General features: G+C 48.0%; 1 protein-coding gene across 2 annotated transcripts in view; it reads left to right on the top strand.

Moving 5' to 3' along the window:
- Positions 1 to 26,254, top strand: part of GGT5 (gamma-glutamyltransferase 5) — a 39,801-nt gene extending 13,547 nt beyond the window's left edge. The window contains exons 1-12 of one of the 2 annotated variants that reach the window (XM_064727004.1): positions 5,456 to 5,757; positions 13,617 to 13,747; positions 15,320 to 15,409; positions 16,461 to 16,650; positions 17,443 to 17,600; positions 18,007 to 18,156; positions 18,570 to 18,703; positions 19,755 to 19,957; positions 21,284 to 21,375; positions 22,538 to 22,647; positions 22,981 to 23,088; positions 23,288 to 26,254. In XM_064727004.1, coding sequence (XP_064583074.1) covers positions 5,597 to 5,757; positions 13,617 to 13,747; positions 15,320 to 15,409; positions 16,461 to 16,650; positions 17,443 to 17,600; positions 18,007 to 18,156; positions 18,570 to 18,703; positions 19,755 to 19,957; positions 21,284 to 21,375; positions 22,538 to 22,647; positions 22,981 to 23,088; positions 23,288 to 23,434 — 1,674 coding nt within the window. In that variant the 5' untranslated portion in view covers positions 5,456 to 5,596 and the 3' untranslated portion in view covers positions 23,435 to 26,254. Of the gene's footprint in view, positions 1 to 5,455; positions 5,758 to 13,616; positions 13,748 to 15,319; positions 15,410 to 16,460; positions 16,651 to 17,442; positions 17,601 to 18,006; positions 18,157 to 18,569; positions 18,704 to 19,754; positions 19,958 to 21,283; positions 21,376 to 22,537; positions 22,648 to 22,980; positions 23,089 to 23,287 lie in introns of those variants that run through there. The other variant, XM_064727005.1, reaches the window with a different exon arrangement.
- The last annotated feature ends 286 nt before the right edge of the window (positions 26,255 to 26,540 follow it).

The raw sequence follows: 26,540 nt of genomic DNA, 5'->3' as shown, positions 1-26,540 counted from the left end.
TGTTAGAGGCTGGAGAAGCACATGGAGGGCTTGGAAGAGAGCACACAGCCAAGCTTGTGGGTTTTGCCAGTGTAGCACATGGTGGAGATAATTCATGCTATTAATGTGTAAAATATTGTAAGATCCAAACGATGTCTTTTGACCATCCTGGGAGGGAGCAGTGTCTTATTCATATACATCTAGTTCCTGGACGCTCGTTGAGATAAACATCGAGGTTTTAATGTAAGAATAGAAGTTTCCAGGCTGATAATCGCTGGCTTCTCCGGGTCAGGGTCCACCCAAGAGTGATTATCACCTCGAAGATTATATCTACCACGATGGCACCACCCTGTTACATGTGAATGCTGACTCCCCCGAAGTTCTCTGACAGCATCGAGACACCTGGACTGGATCTTTGTCTGCCTCTGCACATGTAAAGCCCCGGTTCTGCATGTGTAGGGACACAAAAGAACATTCGGTCATCACTGCCTTGGGCAGAATAAACTGTATGAAAACTCCCTCCCGACGCAGCATTTGTGAACCGAGGGGGAGACATTTTTGAGGTCAGATTCAGGTTCACCCAGTGCTGATCCTGGGCTCGACGCTGCCCTTGGCTGTGGTGGTTTTTGATGATCGAAATTCGGTCTCGCTGACAAGTTAATAAATCTTTGCTAAATTTTCTTATAAGTTTGGCTCACGATTTGATCATTTATAACAGCCAGCATTTAAATAGCCATTTACCTGGATCCCTCTCCAGCATGGAGAGCAGCCCTCATTGGAGAGAGCCTGTGCTGAGCACCTCACTCTCCTGCATGCAGACCTCTGTCCTGCTCTGTACCAAAATTCAGGAGGTTTCTCTTCAAGGTCCTTGTGGGTGATGCTCTGCTCCTTGTCAGCCATTCCCCTTAATTTAATCCAAGCCAGAAATTTGCTGGTGCTGCATTTTCATCCTCATTGATTCCCTTTTTGACTTCCAAATTGTATTTCAACAGCACTCCTCTTTCTGAACATCTTCCTAAGGCTTTTGGTATTAAAGAGTTCAGGATTTGAGTATATTACTTCTCTCTGTGAAGATCCCTGTCAAAAATCCCTCCTCAGCTTCCTCAGCTGATGTGCTTCCCTGGTGTGTTCAGAGTGGCTCCTGTTGCCCTGTGCTGGGCTCTGGGGAGACCAAGGGAGCTCCAGCCTGCACAGGACAGTGAGCAAAACTGATCCAGGCAGCTCCTGAATGAGCATGGCAGTGAACCAGCACTCACTGAGCTCATACAAACCATATGATGGCAGCTCTATAGGTAGTTACACACAGATACACACTATACTATAAATATATTATATTTAGTGCTTCCATGGGGGTTAAAACCCTCCACAGATATCTTTGTGGTCACTAATGTAATACTCCAGCCTATTTTAGACAATGCAGGGTTCAGGCAGAGTTTGCTGTTGGTGTCTTTGGATGCACACAAAGCTCCCTTTTGTTTTCTCCTGCCAGTATTTTCAGCTGTTACAGTAATTGTACTAATGAGGTTTAGTCTTTAAGAAAACTGATGGATTTGGTCCAGAAGGGCACTCAAGAGTTAAGGACTGAATCAGAAGGTTTCACTGTTAATCTAATATTGAGCATAGCTGCAGTGTAGGAGAAAGAATAAAGTGCTGATGTTTGCAGTAAACTGTGCCTGGATATTCTCATTGAATAAAGCAAATGGAGAAGAGTTTCCCTTGGGCAATGGTTTGTGCCATGTGTCCCACTGAGTTGAGCTGTGCAAAAGTTGACTTCCACTGGGCCAATGTCACTGTGAAATAGAGATTGTTCTGGTTTGGGTTCCACAGAGCATTTCCAGCAGGCATTACATTTAACCAGCAGGAAAAGGAAGAAGGAGGCAGCAGCTTTGCTTTTAACCTTGAGAAATTCAACAAAGACAGAGGAGTCCCTGACATTCTGCACGTCCCTTTAGGCTTTCAGTGGTGTGAGAAATGTTCTCTGTCCTGTGATGTCCCATTCAAGTGCCTTCCAAACTCATGCTTACAGCCCACAGAGAGACATTCTGTAAGTGGGAAACTGAAGGACAGAGTGGTTGAGGAAAATAGTGCCAGAGTAGTGTTGGGCTGTTGATACTTGCTGTCCTCAAGATGTAGCTTTGTCCTCTCCAGTCATCTGTCTCTGCCCTGCTGCTGTGCTGCTAAAACATGGAATGCTTGTGATCGCCCTCCAACCCTTCCAGGCTTTGTTGGATGAATCTGCTTAGCCCTTACATCGGAGCCAGAAGTGTGTTTGCAAGACTTGAGATGAAATTCTGCCAAGTTTCTCAGCTAAAAGTGTGAGAGTTATTCCCTGGCGTGCTTTCCAATTAAAAGGAAAAAAAAAAAAACCCAACCTTCATTCAGAAGGTACTTAAATGTTAATCTCAACAAAGCATAAACCTATGAGTAAATTAGGAACATATTTCCCTTTTCTGATTTCAGTAACAAAAGAAGGATTATTTGGCTTTCCTGCATCAAGTTGATGGGTTTAACTATTATCCTTAATTCTGAGGAATTACAGAAGGAAGAAAAATATGAATAAGAAATTCTTGAGTATCAGAATTTCCTGATTCCAAGTATCTGTTTCTCCAGATGCCTGAACACTTGATTTTTGTGGGAGCAGACCCATGACCCTCAATAAAATAAACTTGTTTGTGTGCAAAGGAAAACAATGTGCAAAGTTTAGTGTGTAGCAGTTTCTGACAACAAATGGACTTGAGTACTGAGACAAATGGATCATGAGCACCAGCTGCGGAACTCACAGGCACGTCCCTCAGAAAATCTGGACAATAAACTCCCTGAATGTTGCCTATTAAAGGGTTATTTGATTATCATATAGAATTAATTTATATTCCTGGGTTATAAATCAGCATGACTGAAGTAGGGGACAAACAGCATATGAAGTACATCCAATTTGGCTTTTGGTTGTAAGACCTTGGAAGCTTTCTTAGACTCTTGTCCAATGGTTAAAACCTAATTTAGAGCTGGGAAATATAAAATGCATTTCTTATTTATTACAGTAAGAGCTTGGTGACTGTAGACAATGCTCTGAGACAAATTCCAGCAGAAAGAGGCATCCCCCTGAGTATGTTGCAAAATAATTTGGACAGTGTAGAGACCAAGGCAAATGAGGTTATTTAGGACATTAGTGTGAGAATGGCTCATGAGCTTGGTGTGCATTTAGGGTTCTTTAAATTTATATTTTTAAAAGATGAGATGGAGAGTGATAAATTGAGTGTCAATATCTTAGCTTTTCTGGATAATTTCTTACTCTCTGAAAGGCAGCTGTGGTCTTCACTCAACCTTAGCGATGCCTGAACTCCAAATATCACATAATACTGAGATTTGATCTCTTGATTGCAGATTTGGAAAAGTTGTAGCAGGACCCCAACAACATAAAGGACAATTTAAAGATACTCTGCCTTTTTATAAGTTAATGAATAATGATTCTGTTAATAATTAAAGTCCTAGTTAAAATTTCCCAGAGTGTATCTTGGCCTGTAAGGGCCTTTAAATACCTGAGTCCCCTTTCAAGCAGCATACAAAGCCCTTCGTGCTGGCAGCAGAAGACCAGAGAGTGCAGGCTATGTATGGGGATTTCTGCCAAGGCAAACTGTGCTCCCAGACAATTATAGCAAATGTGAAAGTTTTGACATACAAACAAACAAACAGAAAAATAGAGGTCAAAGTCCTGAATCCCAGCATATGAACTGCTAAGCATCTTCTGATATGGGGGGGTCAGTGCACATATGGTCAAAGTTGAATGTTGCACCAAGACTGTAAAGGTTGCATAGGGAAAGAGACAAAGAGGCTCAGTCTTAATTTCCATACAAAAAGAAAAATGGATTTTTACTGTGAGAGGCAGCAGTTAGCTGGGATAACTAACTATTAGTAGTTATTAACCATAACAATGTCTTGGCCTTCCCAGGCCATCCTTGGCCTCTCCCTTGCTCTGGGAGATGACATTCTCCTTTACCTCTCTTGCCTCTTCCAGGTCTCCTCCTTCACTGCACAATGATAATTTTTTTTCCAGATGCAGAGGTTTGATGTGCTGAGTTAAAACCCAAATCTGGAAACTGGGAGAAATTGGAGAGACTACAGTTGAATTCTCCACAGCATTGGTTGAAAGTGAATAGGCAAAATCCACTTGTCTCATTGGTACTGAGTGATCAGCCCTGCTATGAGTTTAAAGGGAAGATCTTTCCCAGAAACAGCAGGATGATAATTCTTTAGTGTGATACTGCAATTTGTCAAAAATGAAACATCAAAGTCATGTAGGGATTGAGAAACTCTACAAAATCAGCAATGTTTTGCAATGGAGTGAAGAGTCCCATTAGAGCTGAGGAGGCTTGTTTGCTCATGCCAACTTTTTCTTGAACTATTTTCAGTTCTCATAAGGTTGTAACCACAAAAAAAGACATTTTAGCCTATCAAATCCATTTACTGAGATATGACATGAGAAATAATATTGCTTAGTTATAAAATTTAGTGGAACAAGTTCAAAATCTGCTCTGAAATACATTTGTAAATCTGCCCAGGTGAATTCCCCTTCTCCCAAATCTAGCAGGGAAAGGACCACAGGTAGCATCTTTTAGAAAGAGCAGGCAGATGTGGAGCCCTATCTTTAACTTCTTGAATGCAAGGAGAACTGTGTAATTAAGAGGCTGTTTGGGCAGCAATTCCTGCTGTTCGTCACTGCTCTGTGAGGGATCAGGTCTGTCCCAGCGAGGTGCTATGCACAGGTTGGACCCCAGAGCTCTTGGGGCTCTGGGGACCAATGTTTGCAAAGTGCTGCTTTATTCCAGTTCTTCTCTTGTGCTCATTTACAGAGGATGCATGCTGTGGACACTGGCAAGATGTACTTATGGAAAGAAAGTCACTAAAATTATTATTATTATTATTGTTGTTGTTGTTGTTGTTGTTGTGCTTGTGCTCATTTACAAAGGATGTATGCTGTGGACACTGGCAAGATGTACATATAAAAAAAGGTCACTAAGATTATATTATTATTATTATTATTATTATTATTAGTGTTATTATTACCTATTATAACAATATAATGTAAACTAATAGTATCTGTGAAGGTTCTAGCTTTGTACTGTTGAAGGTTCTAGTTCTACAAACCTTCTACTGTTGAGGGTTTGTACACTGTGTTCAGCTTTTAATTCTATGAGTAGTTTTAGAGGAGCAAAACACCCCAAGTTTGCAGTGTAGGGCTGAGGTAATTGTCCCAGTGTTTCACACTTTTGTTAGGTAATTTGTGCGCCAGGAATGGGAAGGCAGAGAGGCTGTGAGAAGCAGGAATAGTGTGGAGAGTGAACACATTCAGGAGTGAATGTGTTAAATGCTTTCATCAGATAGACACACGAAAAAAAGGCGGATTGTGGATCTGCAAGAAAAGTTTATAAAAGAGAGTAGGAAAGACAGCACACAGTTCGCTTTTTAGCAGCTTTAATGTTCGAAAGAATGTGATCGCTGTGGGCAGAGCCCACTGCAGCGGGACCTCCCTCACAGCCCGCGATAAATCCACTTCCCCCGAGCGGGGCAGGCGCCTCCTCGCCGGGACGGAGCCCCGCGGCTGCTGTGGGGCAGGACAGCCATGTCCACGGGCAAGATCTGCTGCCTGGTGCTGCTGTCCCTGGCCGTGCTGGCGGGGGCCGTGACCCTCGTGGTCATCCTGAGCCAGCCCCGGTGCGCTGCCCAGCAGTACCGGCACGGCGCCGTGGCTGCCGACACCGAGACGTGCTCCCTCATCGGCCGGTAGGTGCACGGAGCTCGGTGTGGGCGTCCCTCACGGGCCGGTAGGCGCACGGAGCTCGGTGTGGGGCTCCCTCATGGGCCGGTAGGCGCACGGAGCTCCGAGGCGTGGGGCTCCCTCATGGGCCGGTAGGCGCACGGAGCTCGGTGTGGGGCTCCCTCATGGGCCGGTAGGCGCACGGAGCTCGGTGTGGGGCTCCCTCATGGGCCGGTAGGCGCACGGAGCTCCGAGGCGTGGGCTCCCTCATGGGCCAGTAGGCGCACGGAGCTCCGAGGCGTGGGGCTCCCTCATGGGCCGGTAGGCGCACGGAGCTCCGAGGCGTGGGGCTCCCTCATGGGCCGGTAGGCGCACGGAGCTCCGAGGCGTGGGGCTCACGGACGGGACCCGCACTCAGCCAGGTCCCGCTCCGGTGCCGCTCCAGCCGGGAGAGCAGACGGAGCCTCCGCCTCCGCAGATGATGCTTACTGTCATTGCACTGTCACAAAAATCTGCAAACCCTTGGCCTTTTGGAAGGTATAAATATTTGTAGTATGCAAGTATAATGCTGGTTTTAAATGGGGAAGGGAGAAATTTACTTTTCGTGGCGTGGTAGATCTATCGGATAAGGGACTTAGAGGAGCTTGCAGAGAGCTGCAGCCAGGCTTCAACAGAGACAAGGAAGGGAAGGCAGGGACAAAAGGTATCCCTTCCTTTTGGGGGTCTGTTTCTGGACTGAAGCCTGCAGCAAGTGTGTCTGCTATGAAGAAAAAAGCAAAGAGCAGATTTAGATTTAGCAGATTTTCTACAGTCAAGACAGTAGAAGTATAAAAGACATATTTACACCACTTGGAAAGAAAGAGGTGGATTAAAAAAGTTCTCAAGATGTCCAGGTGGTATGCCTTCAGTTTGTGTAAAACTTGTCTCTCAAGCATTTTGACTCCCATGTTACTATTTTACTGTTCTTTCAATTATTAAATGCCTGTATCCTTGAAAGCAGAAGGATGAAAGTTTACATGTGATGCTGCATGCTCCACGATGGATGCTGTGTGCTTTGCCTCATGGCTGGGGGACTGAAATGAGACATGGTGCCATAATCCCACATTTTGCCATGTCTCACCTTTGATTCTGGCAAAGATGTACAGCATTTGTGAGCAGCTGGAGAAAATACACAGTGGCTGCACGTCTGCCAAGCAGTGAGATGGGGTTTTTATGTGAAACCACATGTTCTTCAGAAAGCAGAAGTACTTTTAAAATCACTATTAATGGAAAAAGAGGAAAAGACATAATTGGATTGCCCAAAGAATCTGCTGGGGAAAACCAGTGCATTTGTTTTTGCAGCTATTGTAAACTTTAACTTGATGTAGTGTGTAATCAGCTGGAAGACGTTGAAGTGAGAGGCACGGAAATCTGCGGCCGGTGAACAACTGAGCAGCTTTGTCTCGTTGGCTGCTGCTGCTGGGCTCTCCCTGGTTTCCTTCCCTTCTCTCAGCAAGGAGCTCCCCAGGCTTCCCCAGCCTCCACCACAGCTGCAGCTCCAGCCTTGCTGACAGGTCTGTGCTGATGGACCAACTTGAATTTCCTACAAACAGTCTGCCAATGATCCCCACAAAATCCTGCCCTTGCTCCACCTTCCCACTCATTTTCCCTTCCTTTTGCATCTGCACATCAGGTCCTGCTCTCTCCTCCAGCCCTGCCAAGCCTCTGGGATGTTCCCAGCCATGGCTGCTCTCCTCCTGTGCCTGGGCTCTGCCCTGCTCACCCTGTGCCTGCTCAGCCCCATTCCCCTGCTGCTGCATGAGTGCTGCTGCTCTTCCTGGTATCCTTTGCCTCCAGCCATTCTTGGAAATCCTTGTGCTCATTTCATGCTGTCCTTAGACTCAGAACGAGACAAACTCCTGTGTTGTTCTCCCAGCTTCTTCTGTGCACGTCCTTATAAAAGACAATAATAAAAGTAAAATTGCTTATAAAAATGTTCCTCTGCAAGAGAGCTTGGGACCAGAAGCTTTGTATTATATTTGCCATTTTTGTTGTTGTCCTATTTCTTTCTCCATCCTAGTGGCCCACATTCTTCTCTCTAGGAAGCTCATTGCGTGCTCTGCTCTGCATGTGATCCTGTTCATTTTCTCCCAGACATTTCTGTGCTGTTATACCTGTTTGTCACTTTTTAAGCTGTCAGCTCTCAGCTCATGATGCTCTTTAGTGCTCTCAGCACTACATTAGTTCTCAGAGCAAACTGCCAGGTGGGAAAGTGATGTTCTTTCCCTGGTGAGGAGGCCTCAGATGGCAGTGGCACTGTGAGGATCCCTCAGCACAGGGGCTCAGGCCGGGCTCAGCCTCTCAGAGCCATCAGCTCTGCTCTGTCACCTCCTGTGTGACTCTGCAGGGTGACTCAGGCTCCCTGATGGGAGCACCATGGGATGATAAGCACACAGCTGCTTCCTGCCTCATCTTTGCTGAATAAGATTTTAGGAATTTTGTCACAGCAGTAGCAATAAAATCCAATTTCTGAGAGTAGTCTTGGCCATTAGGCCCTGCTGTCCCCACCTGTGATCTGGCAGTTCATGTGACACTTCAGCACTGAGGTGAGAGCAGGGCAAAGCCAAGCAGCCCCGGACACACTGCAGGGCTGGTTTGTCCCTGCTCCTCCTCACTGCCCCTGCAGTCCCTCTCTCCTGCTGTGACCCCACAGCCTCCCCTTTCATCCTGCAAATCCCCCCAAGCTCACAGGAATCCGTGTGGGGGATGCTCACAGAACTGCTCTGGTGCCTAAAGCCTTGGAATCTAAAAGCAGCCCCCAGTCTCTGACTTACTCACAGATTTTATTCCTTAATTTAAAAATTGTGTTTATTTTAAAGATAAACAACGTGCTCTGTGAGTTGTCAGGAATGAAATTACATGATACTCTGTTGGTTTAAGATTCTTCCATTTGGGAGTCTGTGTGTGTTCCTAATAGAATTGTCAGTTGAACTCACTGAGAATAACTGAACTAAATCTCTTGCCCGAGGAGGAATCTTGTATTTCAATGAGTGGGACAGTGGGCTGTGGGAAAACTCCTCAGGGCCCATGTGTTTTCCAGCTCTGGAGATTGTGCTCATGTACTCTGGATTTCTGAAATCTTCATGGAACTCTTTGGGTCCCTGCAGAAAGTGAGCAATCTCAGTGAGCCTTCAGCCTGTCACCATCCATGCTGGCAGCTCCTGAGCTAAACTTTCCCTCAGCCATCAGTGCCCAGCTCTCAGTGCTCAGCGAGGTTGGGTCTCTTGCTGAGTTCTGCTGGAAATTGGGGGCTGAAATCAGCCTTGTACAGCTGCCTGGTCCAGACTAAAACCCTGCCCTGGGAGAAAACTTGTCCCTGAATGAAGTGAAACACTGAAGAGGGATGGGAGGCTAAAAGGAGAACCAGAGCAGTTTTTACCCAAGGATGTGGATTTGGTACCACAGCCCACCTCACTAATTTCTCCTCATGTCAAGAGGCCTGAGGAGACAGGAGATGATGGCCCTGTGACAGTAAGAAGTGCTCAAACCTCACCTCCAACTCTCAACTCCTGTTCCCTGCTGGAGGAGGCTCTTTTCATCAAGCATGCAAAAAAATCTCTATATTCCCTGCCAGTGTGCTGTTTGAGCTCTGCCATCCACTGCTCTGCATTCCTTTGTTTCCCAAACTAGCAGAAGCAAGAGCTGGCATAAGGACAGGGACACATTTAGGAAAAATGCTCATTCCCAGTGATGGGATTCACTGCAGAAGGAGAGCTGAGCTGGCCTGGCCCAGCAGCCATCTCTGATCCCCCTTCTCCAGTGAAGCCCAGCATAAACCCTGGGAACCAGCCTTTGAAATCAGCACCCCGGGGGAACAGGGTGTGGGGAGGGTGAGAATGGTGAGACTTGAACAGAAAAAGTCTGCAGCCCTGAGAAACTCAGCTCTAACCAGAGGATCTGATGCAAAAAAATCCTTTTCAGTGATGGCCCAGCAGATTTCTGAAGAATGTTTATTAAATCCCAAAGGATTTGGTTTCCCTTCTTGTGCATTTTAAATTTGGTAACTGGCGCTTTTTCACAGAAGCAGTTGCTGCTTTTGCTCTTCATAAATCCTAAGGAGGCAGCTGCTGTGTAATGGGTGGTGTCCCAGTCCCCAGCCTTCTTTAGCAGAAAAAACCCCGTCATTTAATAATTATTAAATTTATTTCATTTGCATTTCCAGTGTGTTTAAAGGGGCTTCAGGGCTCCCTCTAGCCTAGGGCAGAGCAGATCTTGGTCTGCAGCCCAGCACAGCCCATCTTTGCCGTGAGCAAAGTGCCACCATTCACCCTTTCCAGGGAAGGTGAATCCCTGTTTGCTGCTGCTGGAATGGGATTTGGTTGTTAACACCCTCTTCTGCTCCTTCTCATAAGGAAACTCCATTAATGACTAAACCCCAACGCTAATGGGCAGGAAGGATATGGGACAAAACATTGTTTATCAGATCAGATCAGCTGCAGCACTCTGGGGTATCCCTGGGGAGACCTGGTGAGGTGCCACAACTTGATCAAGGGCTTTGCATTATAACTGAGCTCGTTGCAGCAGAGACCCATCTGAAGGGAGCCAAGTAATGGGACATAAATCCAGATGTGGTTTTGCTATATGTAATGGCCCTAAATTCCCCAGGGCAGGTCTGTGACTGGAAATGAGTGAGCCATGCACAGGGAGGCACATGTGACACGCCAAGAGCCAGCCCAGTGTATTTTCTGTTGATTTTCAGTCTCTGGAGAGGCTGGGGGGAAGGCTGGAGGCCAGTGTGAATGTGCTGTGAATTTGGGTGAGAATGGTGCTTTTCAGGCTTTGGGAAACGTGCCTGATGTTCCATGTTGAGGTCTTAATACATTGCACTGAAATGTGCACTATACCATCTCCAAACTTCTTTTCAAAGCTGTTTTGCTCTGTCAGAACCATATCCTTGCCTTTCCCTCTCAGAACCATGCATTTCCCAGCCAGAACCATGCATTTCCCAGCCAGAACTATGCATTTCCCTCTCAGAACCATGCATTTCCCAGCCAGAACTATGCATTTCCCTCTCAGAACCGTGCATTTCCCTCTCAGAACCATGCACTTCCCAGCCAGAACCATGCATTTCCCAGCCAGAACTGTGCATTTCCCTCTCAGAACCATGCATTTCCCAGCCAGAACTGTGCATTTCCCTCTCAGAACCATGCATTTCCCAGCCAGAACTATGCACTTCCCAGCCAGAACTGTGCATTTCCCTCTCAGAACCATGCATTTCCCAGCCAGAACTATGCATTTCCCTCTCAGAACCAAGCATTTCCCAGCCAGAACTATGCATTTCCCAGCCAGAACTATGCATTTCCCTCTCAGAACCATGCATTTCCCTCTCAGAACCATGCATTTCCCAGCCAGAACTGTGCATTTCCCTCTCAGAACCATGCCCTTCCCTGTCACCAGGCTTTGTACATGTGTTCCTTCACAGCCCACACTCCAGGGGCTCTGGGGAGCACTGTCCTGGCTCTGTGTAGCAGTCCTTCTTTCCTCTTTTTCCCTAAATTTTCTATTTTTTTCCAACTTTCTAACACTTCTGGCTCTTCTGCAGAGGTGACTGAGTTTTTTAGGAAGCCCTGGTGTCAGCAATTGTTGAAGATTGCAAGGCAAGATGTTTTCCATTACCATCTGTATGGCAGATTACCTTTGTCAAGTGGGCAGTTTGCCTTATCTCTCTCTCTGAGTGACCACAATCACACCTCCCTGGGGAGGGGACATTGCTGATAACAGCTATTGAATGTCCCTGCATGGCTGATAAGAACTACAGCATCCCATTGGGAGATGTGAGCCCAGAGGGAGGAGCCAAGCATTCCTACCCAGATATAATCCAGAGGTTTTGAGACACCAGCACGGCTTCTCCACTGGATTCCCCAGAGGAACAGCAGCTGCCTCTCCTTCCACTGGATCTTCAGAGGAAGAATCCATCCTTCTCTACAGGATCCCTGCTCCAGCAGAACCACCCCTGACACTGCAGGAGGGCTGAGCCACAATTCCAATGGGACTGCCACCAACACCCTGACCCACAGGGTGTCAGGCTGGGTTCTGACTCTGTCACTGTTGTTCTGGTGTACTGCATTGTTTATTTTATCCTTTTATTTTTTTTTCTTCCCTATTAAAGATCTGTTATTTCCTGCTCCCATATTTTTGCCTGAGAGCCCCTTAATTTAAAATTTATAGCAATTCAGAGAGGTGGGGAGGTTTACATTCTCCATTTCAGGGGAGGCTCCTGCCTTCCTTAGCAGACTCCTGTCTTTCCAAACCAAGACAGCCATTAACAGCTTGGGATTCAGAAAAGCACCTCCCAGGGACATTGGTGTGGTGAGTCCATCCCCTGCTGCAAGGGCTGGATGGGTGACCCTGAGCCTCAGTCTCCATGTTCAGATGCTTTTTTACAGCCATGTAAACTTCCATCCTTCTGCTTTCAAGGATACAGGCATTTAATAATTGAAAGAACAGTAAAATAATCACATGGGAGTCAAAATATTTGAGAGACAAGTTTTACACAAACTGAAGGTGTACAACCTGAACATCTTGAGAACTTTTTTAGCCTACATCTTTCTTTCCAAGTGGTGTAAATATGTCTTTTATACTTCTCCTGTCTGGACTGAATTTCAATTAAATCTGCTCTTTGCTTTTTCTACAGCCAGGGAGCTCCCAGGAGGCCAAAAGCCATGCAGAAACAGAAAGCCTGATATTCCCTACTATTTCTTTTCTTCCCACTTGTCCACATGTCATTTCCTTGCAGGCAGTGGTTCTGAGGCACTTGGGGAAACAAAGGAAAGGCACATCAGCGTGCCTGCTGGCAGCATCCTGTTCCTGAGCCAGCAGGGCCCAGCCATTCTGTGGATGGAAAATAAACACCAGCCTGTGTGTGTGCTCTGTGTTCCCATGCAAAGCCTGGGACCAGCTGCACTGCAGCCACTGAACTGCTCCAGTCTCCCTCTGGCCCTGCCTTATCTGAGCAATGACCCAGTGAAGCAGTCAGGAGCCTTCCTAGCAAACCCCAGTGCTGGCTGTGCAGGAAATGCCATCCCATTGCCACTGCAAGGAAATGATGGCTTTCAGATGTTCTTGGGGGAAGCATTTGTTGAGACAGTTTCTCTAACAGAACCTCGTTGCTGTCAGCAGCAAGAGGCTGCCTTAATGTCTGTGCCTTGGTAGAAGCAGTTGAGGGTTTGTTTCCTGTTTGGTTTGGTTGGTTGTTTTTTTTTTTTTTTTGGTTGGTTTTAGGTGATTTTTGGGCTTTTTTTTTTGTTTGTTTCTTTGTTGGTTTTATCTTTGGGAATACAGGGAGCAGGCTGGGCCATTTTTGTGCTAATAAGCCCAGAAGTCACATTGTGGGAACAACGAAAAGCTCATTGACAGGAGTTTCCTCAGGAGTTTGCTTCACATGGACCCAGTGTTCCCACTTCAGTGCTCCTGTCCATTTGACCAGCATATGCCTTTATCAGGAATGGCATTTGGGAAGCTAGAGATCAGTTGGTTGATTCCTAGTATATGGAAGGCCCTCTTCTGTGCTCGGAGCATCCTTCTCCATGTTTTGCTGTCCCTTTCAGCCCACAGCATTTGTGAGCAGCTGCAGCTCTCTCTCTCTCCCATAACTCTTTGCCCAGAGCAAGTCCAGCCTGCCAGAAGGTCTGGCCTTGGCTGCTCTTTCCTCCTGTGGACCCTCCTTTCTTTCCCTCTAATTGTTCTTTTTATCCAGCAGAGGAAGGTGCCCCTCACACCCCACGCTGCATTTCTCCAGCTGCTCTCCTCAGCTTGCAGGGGTCCCAAGGAGGCATTTCCATGTGGTTCCTCCATCCTGACATTCCTGGATTTTAACAGTGTCTTTTTTCTTCCCTTCCCACCACAGGGACATCCTGAAAAGTGGAGGCTCAGCTGTGGATGCTGCCATTGCAGGCTTGATCTGCACTTCAGTGATGAACCCCCAGAGCTCAGGCCTGGGTGGTGGGGTCGTTTTTACCATCTATAATGCCAGCACAGGTATGGCCTCTCCATGGTGCCCTGTCCCTCTGCAGACACACAAATCAGAATCCTGCCTGCTCTCTCAGAGCAATATTTTGAATATAAAAGCTACATCACAAAGCACAATTGTGCTCTTAATCCAAAGCATCCAGCACAGGGAGCTGTGATTGTCATTTCACAGCAAGAAATGTGTGTGGAGGAAAGAGCTTTGAGAGGAAATGAGCTGAGTTTGCCTCTCCTTGCCCCTCCAAGGCAATCCCAAAGTCACACAATCCCTGCAGCAGGTGTGAGTGGCTGAGAAAAGCAGGCAGGAGGGGTTTGTGCTGGCAGAGTTGGGCTGGCAGTGCCAGCTGAGCCCCTGGGATGGCACCTGAGGGGTTTGTGCTGCCCCAGCAGCTCTGGCAGTGCCTGCTGGCCCTGGGGCTGTCTCACCAGGGCTGCTGTGGCTCCCCAAAGCAGTGCTGACGCTTCCTGTCCCAGGAGATGCATCTCCACTTCAGAAATCTAAACCTGGCGATGCTCCGTGTCTGCTGGGGGGCCTTTCTGTGCTTGGCTTAAACTCCACTGTTGTTTTGTTGCTTTTATGTCTTCAACGTGGGAGTTTAAGTCTTGGCTTCCAAAAACCCCCAGAGCTTATATATCTAATAGTAATATCAACAATAAGCACTGTAACAATGTAATCATTTTAAAATCCCTGCCAAGTAGTTTCACTGAGTCACAAATCTGGAACTGTTTGGGTGTATCTTATGCAAGGGCCTAATTTGGCAGACCACCTATGTTTTTCTTCTTTTTTCCTTTTGGCAGACCACCTATATTTTTTTTTCTTTTTTCCTTTTGGCAGACCACCTATATTTTTTTTTTCTTTTTTCATTTTGGCAGACCACCTATATTTTTCTCCTTTTTTCCTTTTGGCAGAGCCATGGAACTTTGTTTCCTGACAACAATCCTCCTGTGCTACCTGAGTTGTGCTGCTGCACAGAGCTGAGGCTCTGGGTACACCAGGGAGCACTGTGGGCTCCTGCAGCACAGCTGGCTCTGGGACTGACAGGGACAGATAAATACAAGGCAGAGAAGGAGTAAAGTGATAGGGTAGACCTGAAATATGAGTGTATGCAAGTGGGGGTTTGGGTTTGGTTTTGTCCTTTCAGGCTCCCTGATACCTAGAGGGCTTCAAAATATGATGGGCTTGCCTCATCATCATTGGGTAAATGGCCCTCCCAGGAGCATGAGGCTCACATTGTGCCTCTGACGTGTCCCATCTGTGGAAGAAGTGCAGGATCCTGCAGGTGTGAGGCAGCATACCCCAGCCCATATCCCAACCATGATCCCTGGGGGAACCTTTGCTGCCTGGAGACAAGCCCTGGCCTTCTCCCTGTACTTTCAGTACCTTTGGTGGGCACTGCTTGGCTTGTTGTAGATAAAAGCACAGGAGTCAAGGATAAGTTGTGCTGACACCTGATCCTGCAGGTGCACTTGGCACATCCAGAGCAGCTCAGCTCTGTGCCAGCAGCACATGCAGTGATGACTGAATGGTGATGTTCACCTGCTTCAGGAGGAAAACACGATGTATTTCCCTTCTCTTCTTTCCAGGAGCAGTGGAGGTGATCAATGCCCGTGAGACAGCCCCACGAGTGTTTCCTCACAACCTCTTGTCTGGCTGTGGTGTTGGCTTCCCCATTGGTAAGGACACAGCTGTGTGCCCTCCTGTGGGCACAGAGCTCAGCACAGTGGGGAACTGGGCACCTCACTGGCTTGATCTGCAGTTCTGTCTAGTTTAACACCCTCTACCTGGACTGCTTTTTGCAAAAGTAACTAAAAAGATTAGGGCCATAAACATAAAAATTCCTGCTTGGTAATAACACTGGCAACCTGACCAGCCAGGCAATGGGGAGCCAGCATGAGGAGAAAGCACAATGTACCTTCTCTCTGTAGGAAGTCTGCAGTTCAAGACTGGATTTCCCAAAGCTCTCATTCCCCAGAAGTTCTTACAGAGAAAAATAAGATCAATAGCTTTAGGGAAACAGAAGAAATCAATCTTTTGTGCTTGCCATGTCCACAGATGGGGGAAGCACGCTGGCACATCAGGGGTTGGGCTGCTGGGCTCAGGCACTCTTGCTTTAGCAGCACATCTTGGATCTTTCCACATTTCTTGCTGTGTTCATCCTCCTTCCCTGGAATGTTATCTTTTGGGGTGTATCCTGGATTCTGGAGATGTTCTTACCCTTGGAAGGGCCTGAAGAGGAATCAGGAGCAGCTCTGTTTGGAAAGGGACAGCTGGAGTTCTGCTCAGAGCAGGGTGATGTCAGGTGTTGCTCAGGCTGTCCAGGGTCAAAGAAGGAGCATGTCAGACATGTGACAGCTTGTCTTGTCTCATTTTTAAATTTCCCCAGGGATGGAGAATTTCACTGCTTCCCTTGTTCTGGTGTTTGCCCAGGCCCCACCCCAATGGAGTGCCATTTCTCCAGTGTCCAGCTGCCACCTCCCTTGCTGCAGGCCCTGCCTGTTGCCTGTTATGTTTTCAGCACACCTCAGGCCTGGCTCCAGCCTCTCCACACCCCACTGCTCAGTAACAGGGAAATACATGAACAGCAAAAGGCAATAAACAGACCCAGCCTGCTTTTAGAAGCCTTGGTTGCCTCTGCCAGCTCAGACTTGGACTGGGGAGCTTTCAGAGAGGTGGGACCCCCAAAGCAGTGCTGTGTGGGTGTGACAGTGCTGCTGTGCTCCCCAGGTCCCCGCTGGATTGGTGTCCCTGGAGAGATCCGGGGCTATGAGGTGGCCCACGAGCGCCACGGCCGCCTGCCATGGAAAGCCCTGTTTGAGCCAACCATCAAGCTGCTTTCAGAGCCTCTGGTCATTTCTCCAGTTCTGGAAAAAATTCTCCATCACCCAGCCTTCTCTGGACCAGGGAAAAGCCTGTGGTAAGAGCCATGGATGACACTGCAGGGTGAGGGCCACTGCTCCCTCAGCTCCAGAGCCTTTCTCTGACGTTGGAAAGCACACAGCATGCATAATCCAGATCAGCTCCTGGTAGGAAAAAAATGTCATTGGCTTGGGCAAGAACAAGCTCATGCTGTAAAAGTGATGTGCTGGGATCTCTGGCTGGTCAGAGTGAACCCAACAAAAGTTCCAAAGTCTCTTTTCCCAGCCCAGTGCTTGAAGAAGGAGTCAGAGCTCTTCATTTCTCAGTCTCAAAATTGTTCATTATTTCTTATCTATAAAAAATTTTCTCCTGCCCTGCCGAGGTCTGTCCAGCAGGACAGTTCCAGGCACTCTGCCTGCCCCAGGGCAGTGTTATGTCTTTATACTAAAAACTACGTGTACAATGTTTGCAATTCCTTCCCAATACCCATCACCTATGTTAGACAGTGAGCTTCTACTCTAAACCAATCTGTGAGTGCCAACATCACAGCAGGAGATGGAGGCCAAGAAGAAGAAGGAGAAAAGCTGGACACACCCAGTTCCCCCCATCTTGCCCCCATACCAAAAACCCTAAAATCTACATCTCCACCCCGTGATAACTTCACTAATATTCTACTTAAACTGTTGTGGCTTGCTGATCTTCATACAAGGTTGGTAATTTGCTCCATGGACCATAATCAAACCCACAGGTGTTTTGGGCTCTGTGCCAGGGTCCCTGAGCCCCCTGGCAGGGGTCCTGGACAGCAGAGGGATGTCCTGGGTGCTGACAGATGGATGTTGTTGTTGAACAGCCCGCTGCTGTGTGCTGGTGGCAGATTCCTGAAGCTGGGCGAGTCATTCCGGTGGCCAGCGCTGCAGCGAACGCTGCGAGCCGTGGCGGAACAGGGAGCTGCTGCGTTCTATGAGGGAGAGATTGGGAGGGCCCTGGTGGAGGACATCAGCAAGGCTGGTGAGTAACAGCTACAGGGAGTCCTGATATACATTAAAACCTGGCCTTTCTCCCAGCCATCGGCTCACAGTGAGCCTGGACCAGGGGAAAGCCAACCCGTGCCATTTGTTTGTCACTTGGGGTGGTGCCTGACATGGGAAGAGGCCACCTTTCCCTAATTCCTGTAACTTAGGCCCAGAAGCAGGGCTGAGACCACTCCCTGCTCTGGCCTTTGCTCACTGTGTTCGCCCCTCTGACTCCTTTAGGCTTTGTGACATGCTGGGTTTGGCAGCACATGAGGATGTGTGAGGGCAGTGCTGTGCTGGGTGCGAGGAATTTGAGCTCCTCACAAGCTTTACCTGCCTCTGCTGCAGGCAGATCTGAGTTTCTGTGCTAATGGCAGCTCCTGGGTCTCTCTCTGTTGAAGGGTCCAGCCTCTCACTGGAGGATCTTCGGGCATACAAAGCACAGGTGTCCTCAGCTCTGAACATCACCCTGAACAAACACACCAAAGTGTTTGCTCCAGGACCACCCATGGGAGGTGCAGTGCTCATGTTCATCCTCAAGGTATTGGAAGGTAAATTCCTAATGGAAAGGGGTCAGCAAGGGGTTTTCAGAGAGTGTTGCTCCAGAGTGATAAAATGCAATGGGCAGAAATGGAGTTTTTGAGCCAGAATGGGGCCCAAAGCAGCAGTGTGCTATGCTGTGCAGCAGGAGGATGAACTGGTTCACTTGTACAGTGGGTCAGCATCACCACAGCTGCTGCAAAGGCCAAAGGATGCATGAATTTCCCAGTGCTTCAAAATAAATTGAAGTCACAGTGGAAATTAGTACTTGGTTGTTTCTGCATCTACATCCTGCTAAAGCAGAGGGGAAACTTGATAAGAACTGGGATGGGAAGAGGAGGCTCCTTTCAACCTTTGTTTTTTTGACACTTCTTGAAACATTGCCTCTGGTCTATTAACAAAATTATTCCATCCTGCTCCACAGAGTATAAATTCCACAAAGAATCACTGGCAACACCTGAGGAGAAGGTAGAAACCTATCACTACATTGCAGAGGCCCTGAAGTTTGGCAACATGCTAAGACCCCACATGAGTGACCCAGCCTTCTCTGAAAATCAGGTGAGCTCCATGGTGTGTAGGTACAGTGCTACAGCACCAAGCAATGCTCTGACATGTTCCTTTGTTGGGGAAGATGAAACAGGAAAGCCTTATAAATATGATTGTCTGGCAAAATATTTTGAGAATATAGAAACTATAAGTGAGATTGAAATGAAAGCAAGCTTTGAGATCCCTCACTTACTAAACAACTGGAAAACAATGGCATGGCCAGCTGAAGGTGATCCCCTTTAGATGGAACAACACCCTCTGCTTGCAGACAGGGCCAAGGGTCAGAGCAGACCCTACAGCTTGGCAGGAGGGGCCCAAAGAGGAGTTTTTAGGGTTTAAAATGTAACACAGTATGGTAATGTAATGATTCTTACAGGCTGTATGGAAATGCTATAGGATTTGTATCTTGTACTAGATTGGTTAGTGAGAATTAGAATATTCAACAGAGAAGAAGATTTATGGTATTGTAATGAGAACTTAGCCCTCTTACCCCTTTTATTCTCTTATGCTTTTACTCTCTGACCCTCCCATCCTCTCTGCCCCTCTCTTCTCTCAGCCCTGCCCCAGCTGTGTTTGGCAGCTCCCAGCAGGGCCCTGCACCCAGGCCCTTTGCAATGAACCCCAAGTTCCTGACCTGGCTCAGAGATCTCTCATCTCTGTCCATCCATCCCAACTTTCCTACCCCCTGATGCTCCTACACTCCTTTGCAGCCTGGAAGGAAAGAAAATCCTTAGAGCTGCTGCTGAAGAGCAATGCAGCTGATGTTGCCAAGGCAAGGCAGGATCAGGATCAGGATCAGGATCAGGATCAGGATCAGGATCAGGATCAGGATCAGGATCAGGCTGTTACTCTGCAGCTTCAGCTGCAGGCTGGCACTCACTTGCCTGACAAAGGCTGTGCACAGGTTGAGGTGCCCTGGTGCTGAGCTTGGCCCATTTTCTGGGATGAGAGCAGCCTGGGGCTGAATGCTGCCACCCCAAGCTCTGACTTGGGGCTCAGTTGCTGAGCCCAAGGACAGGCCCGTGCTTTGGTGCCCAGCTCAGTGTCCTTGCTGTGCTGGCAGGTGCCTGTGGAGACCCTGCTGTCTGAGCAGTTTGCTGAGACTGCCAGGCAGAGGATAGATGCTCGTGGTGACCACCAGCTGAGCCACTACAGCCTGCTGGAGCCCCTCCTCAGGGAGCAGCACAGGAGCCTGGGCACGAGCCACATCTCCGTGCTGGCTGCAGACGGCAGCGCCGTGTCGGCCACCAGCACCATCAACTACCCGTGAGTAACCGGGCTGGGGACACTCACGCTGCCTGGGGAGCTGGGAGGGCTGGCTGGCAAAGCAAAACCTCTGGGCTTCACTGGTTTAGGCAGCTTCTGAGCTGGGGGTGTTTTGTGGAGAGAGCCAGAATCTCCACAACTTTGTGGAAGTTTATTACAGCGCTGGATGCATGTGGAGATGACTCTCCTTAAAAGACATGCAGTACCTCTGGGAACTTCAGGTCCCTCTTTGTCCCCCTCTGTAGCAGACTCCATAGAGCTTCTGAGAGCTCCATGGAGGATTGAGACTTAACAGTAGGAACTGCTGAGTTATGATGAGATGGCAAAATAAGCTCCTGTCTTCTACCCCTCTCACCCCATAGCTTATCCCTGTAACCCCGTAGGTCACTTTTCGCCTAACCCTTACTATTGGACAAGTTTGGATTCCCCTATACCCTATAAAAACGGCTGTTTTAGCCCATTCAGGAGAAGAAGAGCTGTTGCTGGAACCTTTCACAGACTCCCCAATAAACCATCACTGTGGAACTGCCAGGACCTCTCCTTCTCCTCTCTCACATCTGCTGCAGCCTCAGCCAAAGGCTCCCTACCTAGCAAGCCAAGAGCTGAAATCCTGGGAGAGCTGAGAATCATTAAAGAGCTGAAATCACTGAGCTTGGAGTTATCAGACTATCCTGCATTGCATTGCTGGTTGATAAGGCCAAGATCAGAGGTCTTATCACCCCTCTCAGATACATATACATACAATTTCACAGTAGGTTCATACATATTCATTTTTATGAATTCACGTGACATTAGCAGCTAGTTCTTCTTTACCAGAAAGAATTCCCAGGTCAGGTTGACCTGCTCTCACAGCAGTCTCTCTTTATGACCTTCTGTTTCCCCCCCTTATCTCTGTCCTTCACTGAATCAGTTTCCCTGAGCCTAGGCTTCACAGTCAGGCTACATAGCCATGTTTTCTAACCACAGACTCAAAGATGTACATTTCACCTAAATCAAAATGGATTTCTACTCTGGAGAATTTCTACTCTGTCTCAGGAGTGCCTTTTTCATGTGACAGCAAAGATCCATGAGCATCAGCTCCAAGGGCTGCCATAATTCAGGAGGATGCCAGAGCTTGCTGAGGCTCTTGCTGACTTTCTGTGGCACCAGTAACAGGAAACTCATCTCTGTCACCAGCAGCAGCACAAATTCCCTTTGGACACCCTCCCTGGGACACTTGCAGGCTGGGAGGAGACAGAAGTTACCCACAGGGTGCCATGTGCAGTAAATGTCATCCACAGCAGGAGAACCCTGGGCACTAAAAGGCTTCATCTTTCCTCCCTGCAGGTTTGGCTCCCTTGTGTATTCCAACCAAACTGGGATCATTTTAAATAATGAACTTGCTGACTTCTGCATAGCAAACAGAAGCATTAAACCAGGTGAGCATCCTCATCCTCAGAATAAAGCACAGGGCCAGGGGGTGGACACACAGGCTGTGTGCGAGTGGGCAGGTGTCACAGACATCTTTTATGGAAAATCCTTTCCTTAGGATTTTTCCTCCTGAGAAGCTGAGAGGCCTCAGGAACAAAATGTAAACATTGATTATCTGCTGCTGTGGAATGCAACAGGGGGATCTGTGATTGGTCTCTCTGGTTATTTCTAATTAATGGCCAATCACAGTCAGCTGGCTTGGATTGTCTGAGAGTCACAAGATTTTATTATCATTTCCATTTCCTTTCCTTTGCTTTCAAGCCTTCTGATGAAATCCTTTCTTCTATTCTTTTAGTATAGTTTTAATATATCATTTTAATATTATGTATATATCATAAAATAATAGACCAGACTTCTGAAACATGGAGTCAGATCCTCATCTCTTCCCTCATCCTGGACCCCTGTGAGCACCACCACAGGCAGGGACAATCTGTAAACTTACACCTGTAAATTTACACTCTCCTTTCCTAGATCTGGATGAGAGCAAGTTTGTTTCAGACTAAAAGAGGATAAAGCCCTGTAGTGTGTCTGTGTCTACTCACATTTCTCCTTGTATGGAAATACAGGAGTTTTGGTTTCTAGCCAGAGAAATCAGAGGTTAAAAAAAATGCTGAAGCTGATCACTGGCTGATGGGAAGGGGAGAAGTGGAGAAACTACTGCTAAAAGAAGCCTGGTGATATTTTAGGCTCATGTCTGATTCTGAGTATAGAGCTGTGCAGGCTTGCACTGAGCTCTGTGAGCTCTGTTGGTGCAGACACGGCTCTGTGCCATCAGCTGTCCCTGCTGGGAGAGGACACCAGTGCAGCTGGGGCAGGATTTCTGCTGAGGGCTCCTCATCTGGTTGGATGAGCTGCAGCAAGTCCTGAATACTTGTAGGATGCCCTGTCCTGCATCAAGAGAAGCTTGTTTAGCTTGTGCCAGAAAGGTCATAGTTTTTTGGGAGATGGGCTTTCAGTACAAGAAAAATTTTCTGGAAATCTTGAGCATCTTGAGGAAGGAGCAGCTTTTTTTCTGTGGGAGACAAAAGAAAGGCAAGGTAGAAGAACCTGTGCTCCTCCTACCCTGTTCAGAGCCACATGGAAAGAATAATATCTGTGCTTCTGCTCTAGGAGAGAAGCCTCCCTCAGCAATGGTGCCTTCCATCCTCCTCTCCAAGTCAGGAGACATGCTGGTGATTGGAGGAGCTGGGGGCAGCTGGATTATCAGTGCCACCACCATGGTAAGTGAAACCCACAGCAAGCTGCCAGATTTTCCAGCCCTCCCAGATTTCTAACCACGGTCAGTCCCTACTCACCTCTCCTTGGGTCTTGACTCCTCGGTGCTTTTGTTAATTTGCAATTTAGAAGTCACTAAAAGTTGAGACTGTAGGCCAGGGAAAGCATTCTGGGAAGTATTACATGCTCATCCTGTTCTTTTACTTGCCCCAAAAGTCTCCACAAAAGGAGGACACCAGGCTGGCAGGACTGTGGGTCTGGCTCAGTGCAGCCTGGCTTGGACAGCCCAGGTTCCATGTCCAGCTGGGCAGTGTGGGATTTGTTTTATTTAATTGCAGGCAATTATAAACAAGCTGTGGTTTGGTTATGACTTGGAACACGCCATCTCAGCTCCTGTCATGCACACCCAGGGGGACAGTGTCCTGTTTGAGGACTCCTTCAGCAAGGTGAGTGGCCTTGGTGGGGAGCAGATTGCTTTGTAACTCTCCTGGGTAATCTTTATTTTGCCTCTGGCTCATCTCTTTCTTGTTTAAACCTCAATTCCTCAGCCAGGCTCCACACACATCCTCCTGTTTCACACCTGGCAGTGTTGAGATCTCAGGCCCCTGCCCCATTCACTCCATTTCCTCTTCTCTCCCCCCACAGGAGGTTAAGGCTGGCCTGCTGGGAAGAGGACATAAAGAGAAGCAAGATAAACTTGCGATGAATGTTGTACAGGGAATTTCCAAGGAAGGAAAGTGCATCTCTGCTTTCTCTGATAAAAGGAAGCTGGGGAAGTCGGCTGGGTATTAGTGTGAAATGCCTTCACCATCCACAAAGCCACAGGAGATCCAGAACATGCTTTGCTTGGATGATTCCTGTTCCCATCAGGATGTCTCCTGGAGCATGGGCACAGCCTGTGATTGCCTGCAGGTCACCCCAGGCAATACAAGGAGAGGTCAGCCAACCTTGTTTAGAGCTACACCTTTCATTATGTGATACACAGAGAACACATTTATTGAGCACATCAGTTACTCAGAAGGAGAGAATACAAAGTGTGAAAGGAAAACTGGTCCAAACCCCACTGAGATCACTGTGAAATGGCCCAGCTGCATCTTCCATTCCTGATGGAATCTCAGTTTCTTTCAGGCTGTTCCACAATAAGCCTATTGCTGGGGCTCAGCAATGTGAAATACAGAAGTATTTTAGCCATGAACAAGGAGCATCTGTAGGGTCAGGATTTTAAAATCTGAAGCATTCAGGCTTAGAGCATGGATTTGGGAAGGGAAGAGATCAAAATTCCACACTCTCCCTCTGCTTTCCCATCCAAAGAAGCCCAGCTTTCCCCAAGTGACAGATGAAATCACACCGTGGCACAAGTGCTGCCCTGCCTGCTGCTCTCTGCCTTGGGGTGCAAAGCTGCCCCAAGCACAAGCTCAGGGTGACTGCACCAACACCTCCTCCAGCCTGCACACTCTGACACAGCCTCCCACGGGGGCAGGTGTGATTTCCCTGCTCCTGGCACCAACAGCTCCAGCTGAGCTCCCTGGAGGTGCCTCTCCCTGTGCTGAGATGGGTCTGTGCCAGCTCCCCCTCCTCAACACTGCTGCATCAGCTTTTGGGTCAGGAAGGCAGTGGAAATGCTGCTTTTGGAAACTTTAGAACTTTCTTCAAATTGCAAAGTATCCGTGATCAGGAGATGTCATTTGCAGCCCTGAGCCCAGCCTGGCCCTGAGCTCAGCCTTCTCACCAGGACTGCTGAGAAGTGATGCTGCATTATCAGGCATTAGCAGAATTCTCCCATATCCTCCATGCTCCAAATTCCTGTTTACCACAGCCTGCTGTCTCTAGGGTTCCCTTCAGACCACACAGAGGGCATTGTAGGACTCTAAGAACTATCACAGAAAAGGAAAACTTTTGGAGAAGACCTGAACACAGAAGGTCCTGGATTTTGCACCTGGATGCAAAAGGTCTGCAGTTAATCCATAGCCTTGCCCTGCTCAAAATTGCCAAGAGAATCAAACATTCATGAAAATAAAGCCTAAAACTCAGAAAATCCCCAAAGTTCTTCAAATATACAAGGTCAAATTCCCAGAATCCTTCAAAATTCGATTTTCTGAAAGCTCCTGAGCCTGATTGCCCTATGGGCACAGTGCTGTGTATGTGTCTGAGAGAGAAAGAAACCAGAGCCAGGCACTAGCAGAGCCTCCCCCTCACACACAGAGCCCATGGGACTCCCTGGTCTCCAACAAACAGAATCCCTCTGTAAACATAAAACAAGCACACACCATTAAAAAACACAAATTAAAACAAGGCCAGCCAGATTTTACGCCAGCGTTTTTACCCTCAAAGCCCATCCAATAAAGCCAAAAACTTACTGAAATCCCAGCCTTCACTTGCATTTTAGTGATGGTGGGAGTGAGGCTGCCCAGAGCCAGACATGTGTTTTCCTTCACAAGTTGTACCCCAAGGACTGCAGCACTGCCCTGCTGCAGCAGGGGATGATGGATGAGTTACCAGATCCTGACCACAAGCTGGAAATCGAGTTACCCATGGATGGAGCCAGCTCCATGCACTGCCCTGCTCCCTCCTTGGCCAAGTGGAATTCATCTTAAATCCCCCAGCTCAGGAAGAGCTGCTGGAGGGTTCTCCATCAGAGAGAATGGTTTCTCCATCAGAGCTGCTCACTCATTTTGGAAGTGGCCTGGCAGCCTGAGAGGCAGCATCACAGTGCAGGCAAAGGGGAATAGAAACAGCTCCAAATGCTGGGGGGCAGTTTTTATGTTCACTTTAGCTATGACCACCAAAGAAACCAAATCTAGCTGATTTGCTGAGGTTTTCTGCCTTGATGAACGCCCCTGTCCCAGCTGGCAGTCCCGGGGTGCATGGTGGTGGTGTCAGGAATAGCAGCTGACAGGGGAGGCCCTGCCAGGCACCAGACACGTCTGCAGCAGCCCCAGACAGAGCCCAGACAGGCTGCTGGCTCTGGCGAGATCCGGGGTTATTTCCAGCTGACCCCACTGAGCTGGGAGTTTACAGCAGCAGCTGAGAGTGGCACTGCTGGAGACAGGGACAGCACCCCCAGCTTCCCTGCTGGGCATTCAGCACCCTCTGGTCCCTCTCCATCCTGTTTCACTGCAGAAAACCCAAGTCACCAAGTAACAAAGTCTTCCATTAGCTTTGCTTCTGACACAGCTTAGGGTGAAGCACCCTGCAGCACTCCAGCCTGTCACCTTTCCAGTGCAGCAATATCACAGCTTCTTCCCACCACAAAGACATGGCAATATTCTCTTTAGTCCAGCACTCGCTGCAGTTTGACTGCTTTGCTATTAACTTTGCAAGTGAGCCAGTGAAGCAGTTTAAAAACCCATCACAGATTTAATTTGCAAGACAGAGGGGAATGGGAGTGCAGCTCTCTCAGCACAGCAGAGACTTCCAGAATACCTGGTGAAGCTGAGATTGTACCTGCTCTGGCACCTCTGCACTTACCCTTCCACCTCCTCACTGCTGCTGAAATCTGTATGGATTAAGAGCCTCTCAGTTTGGTCTCTCCACATTCCTGCTCCTCCCAACAAGAGAGCATTATTTTTGTACTGAAATGAAGTCTTTGAGTTATATTTTAATAAAGTGTTTTCAAACCTGTCTGGGATTTTCTCCTCTAAACCTGTTGCCTACCCCATCACACAAGCACAGGAGGACTCCATGCAGGTGTTTCTCCAGTTGTTCACTCTGGAGCCTCAGATGCTGCTGGAGAAGCTGAGGAATGGTGCAGCTTGTGCCACTTGTCTCTCACAGCTGAATTTTGTTCCCTTGCAGAGGCTGGATGGGGGCCAAAAGAAACTTGTACTAAAATCAGAGTGAAGAACAGGGACAAGAGGTGAACCCTCCAGCTCATGATCTGAATTGCCTTTTAATGGCA

This window comes from Zonotrichia leucophrys, chromosome 15 (genome assembly GCF_028769735.1).
Source record: "Zonotrichia leucophrys gambelii isolate GWCS_2022_RI chromosome 15, RI_Zleu_2.0, whole genome shotgun sequence".
In the NCBI taxonomy this organism is placed as follows: Eukaryota; Metazoa; Chordata; class Aves; order Passeriformes; family Passerellidae; genus Zonotrichia; species Zonotrichia leucophrys.
This window is presented reverse-complemented; position numbering and strand designations above follow the sequence as displayed.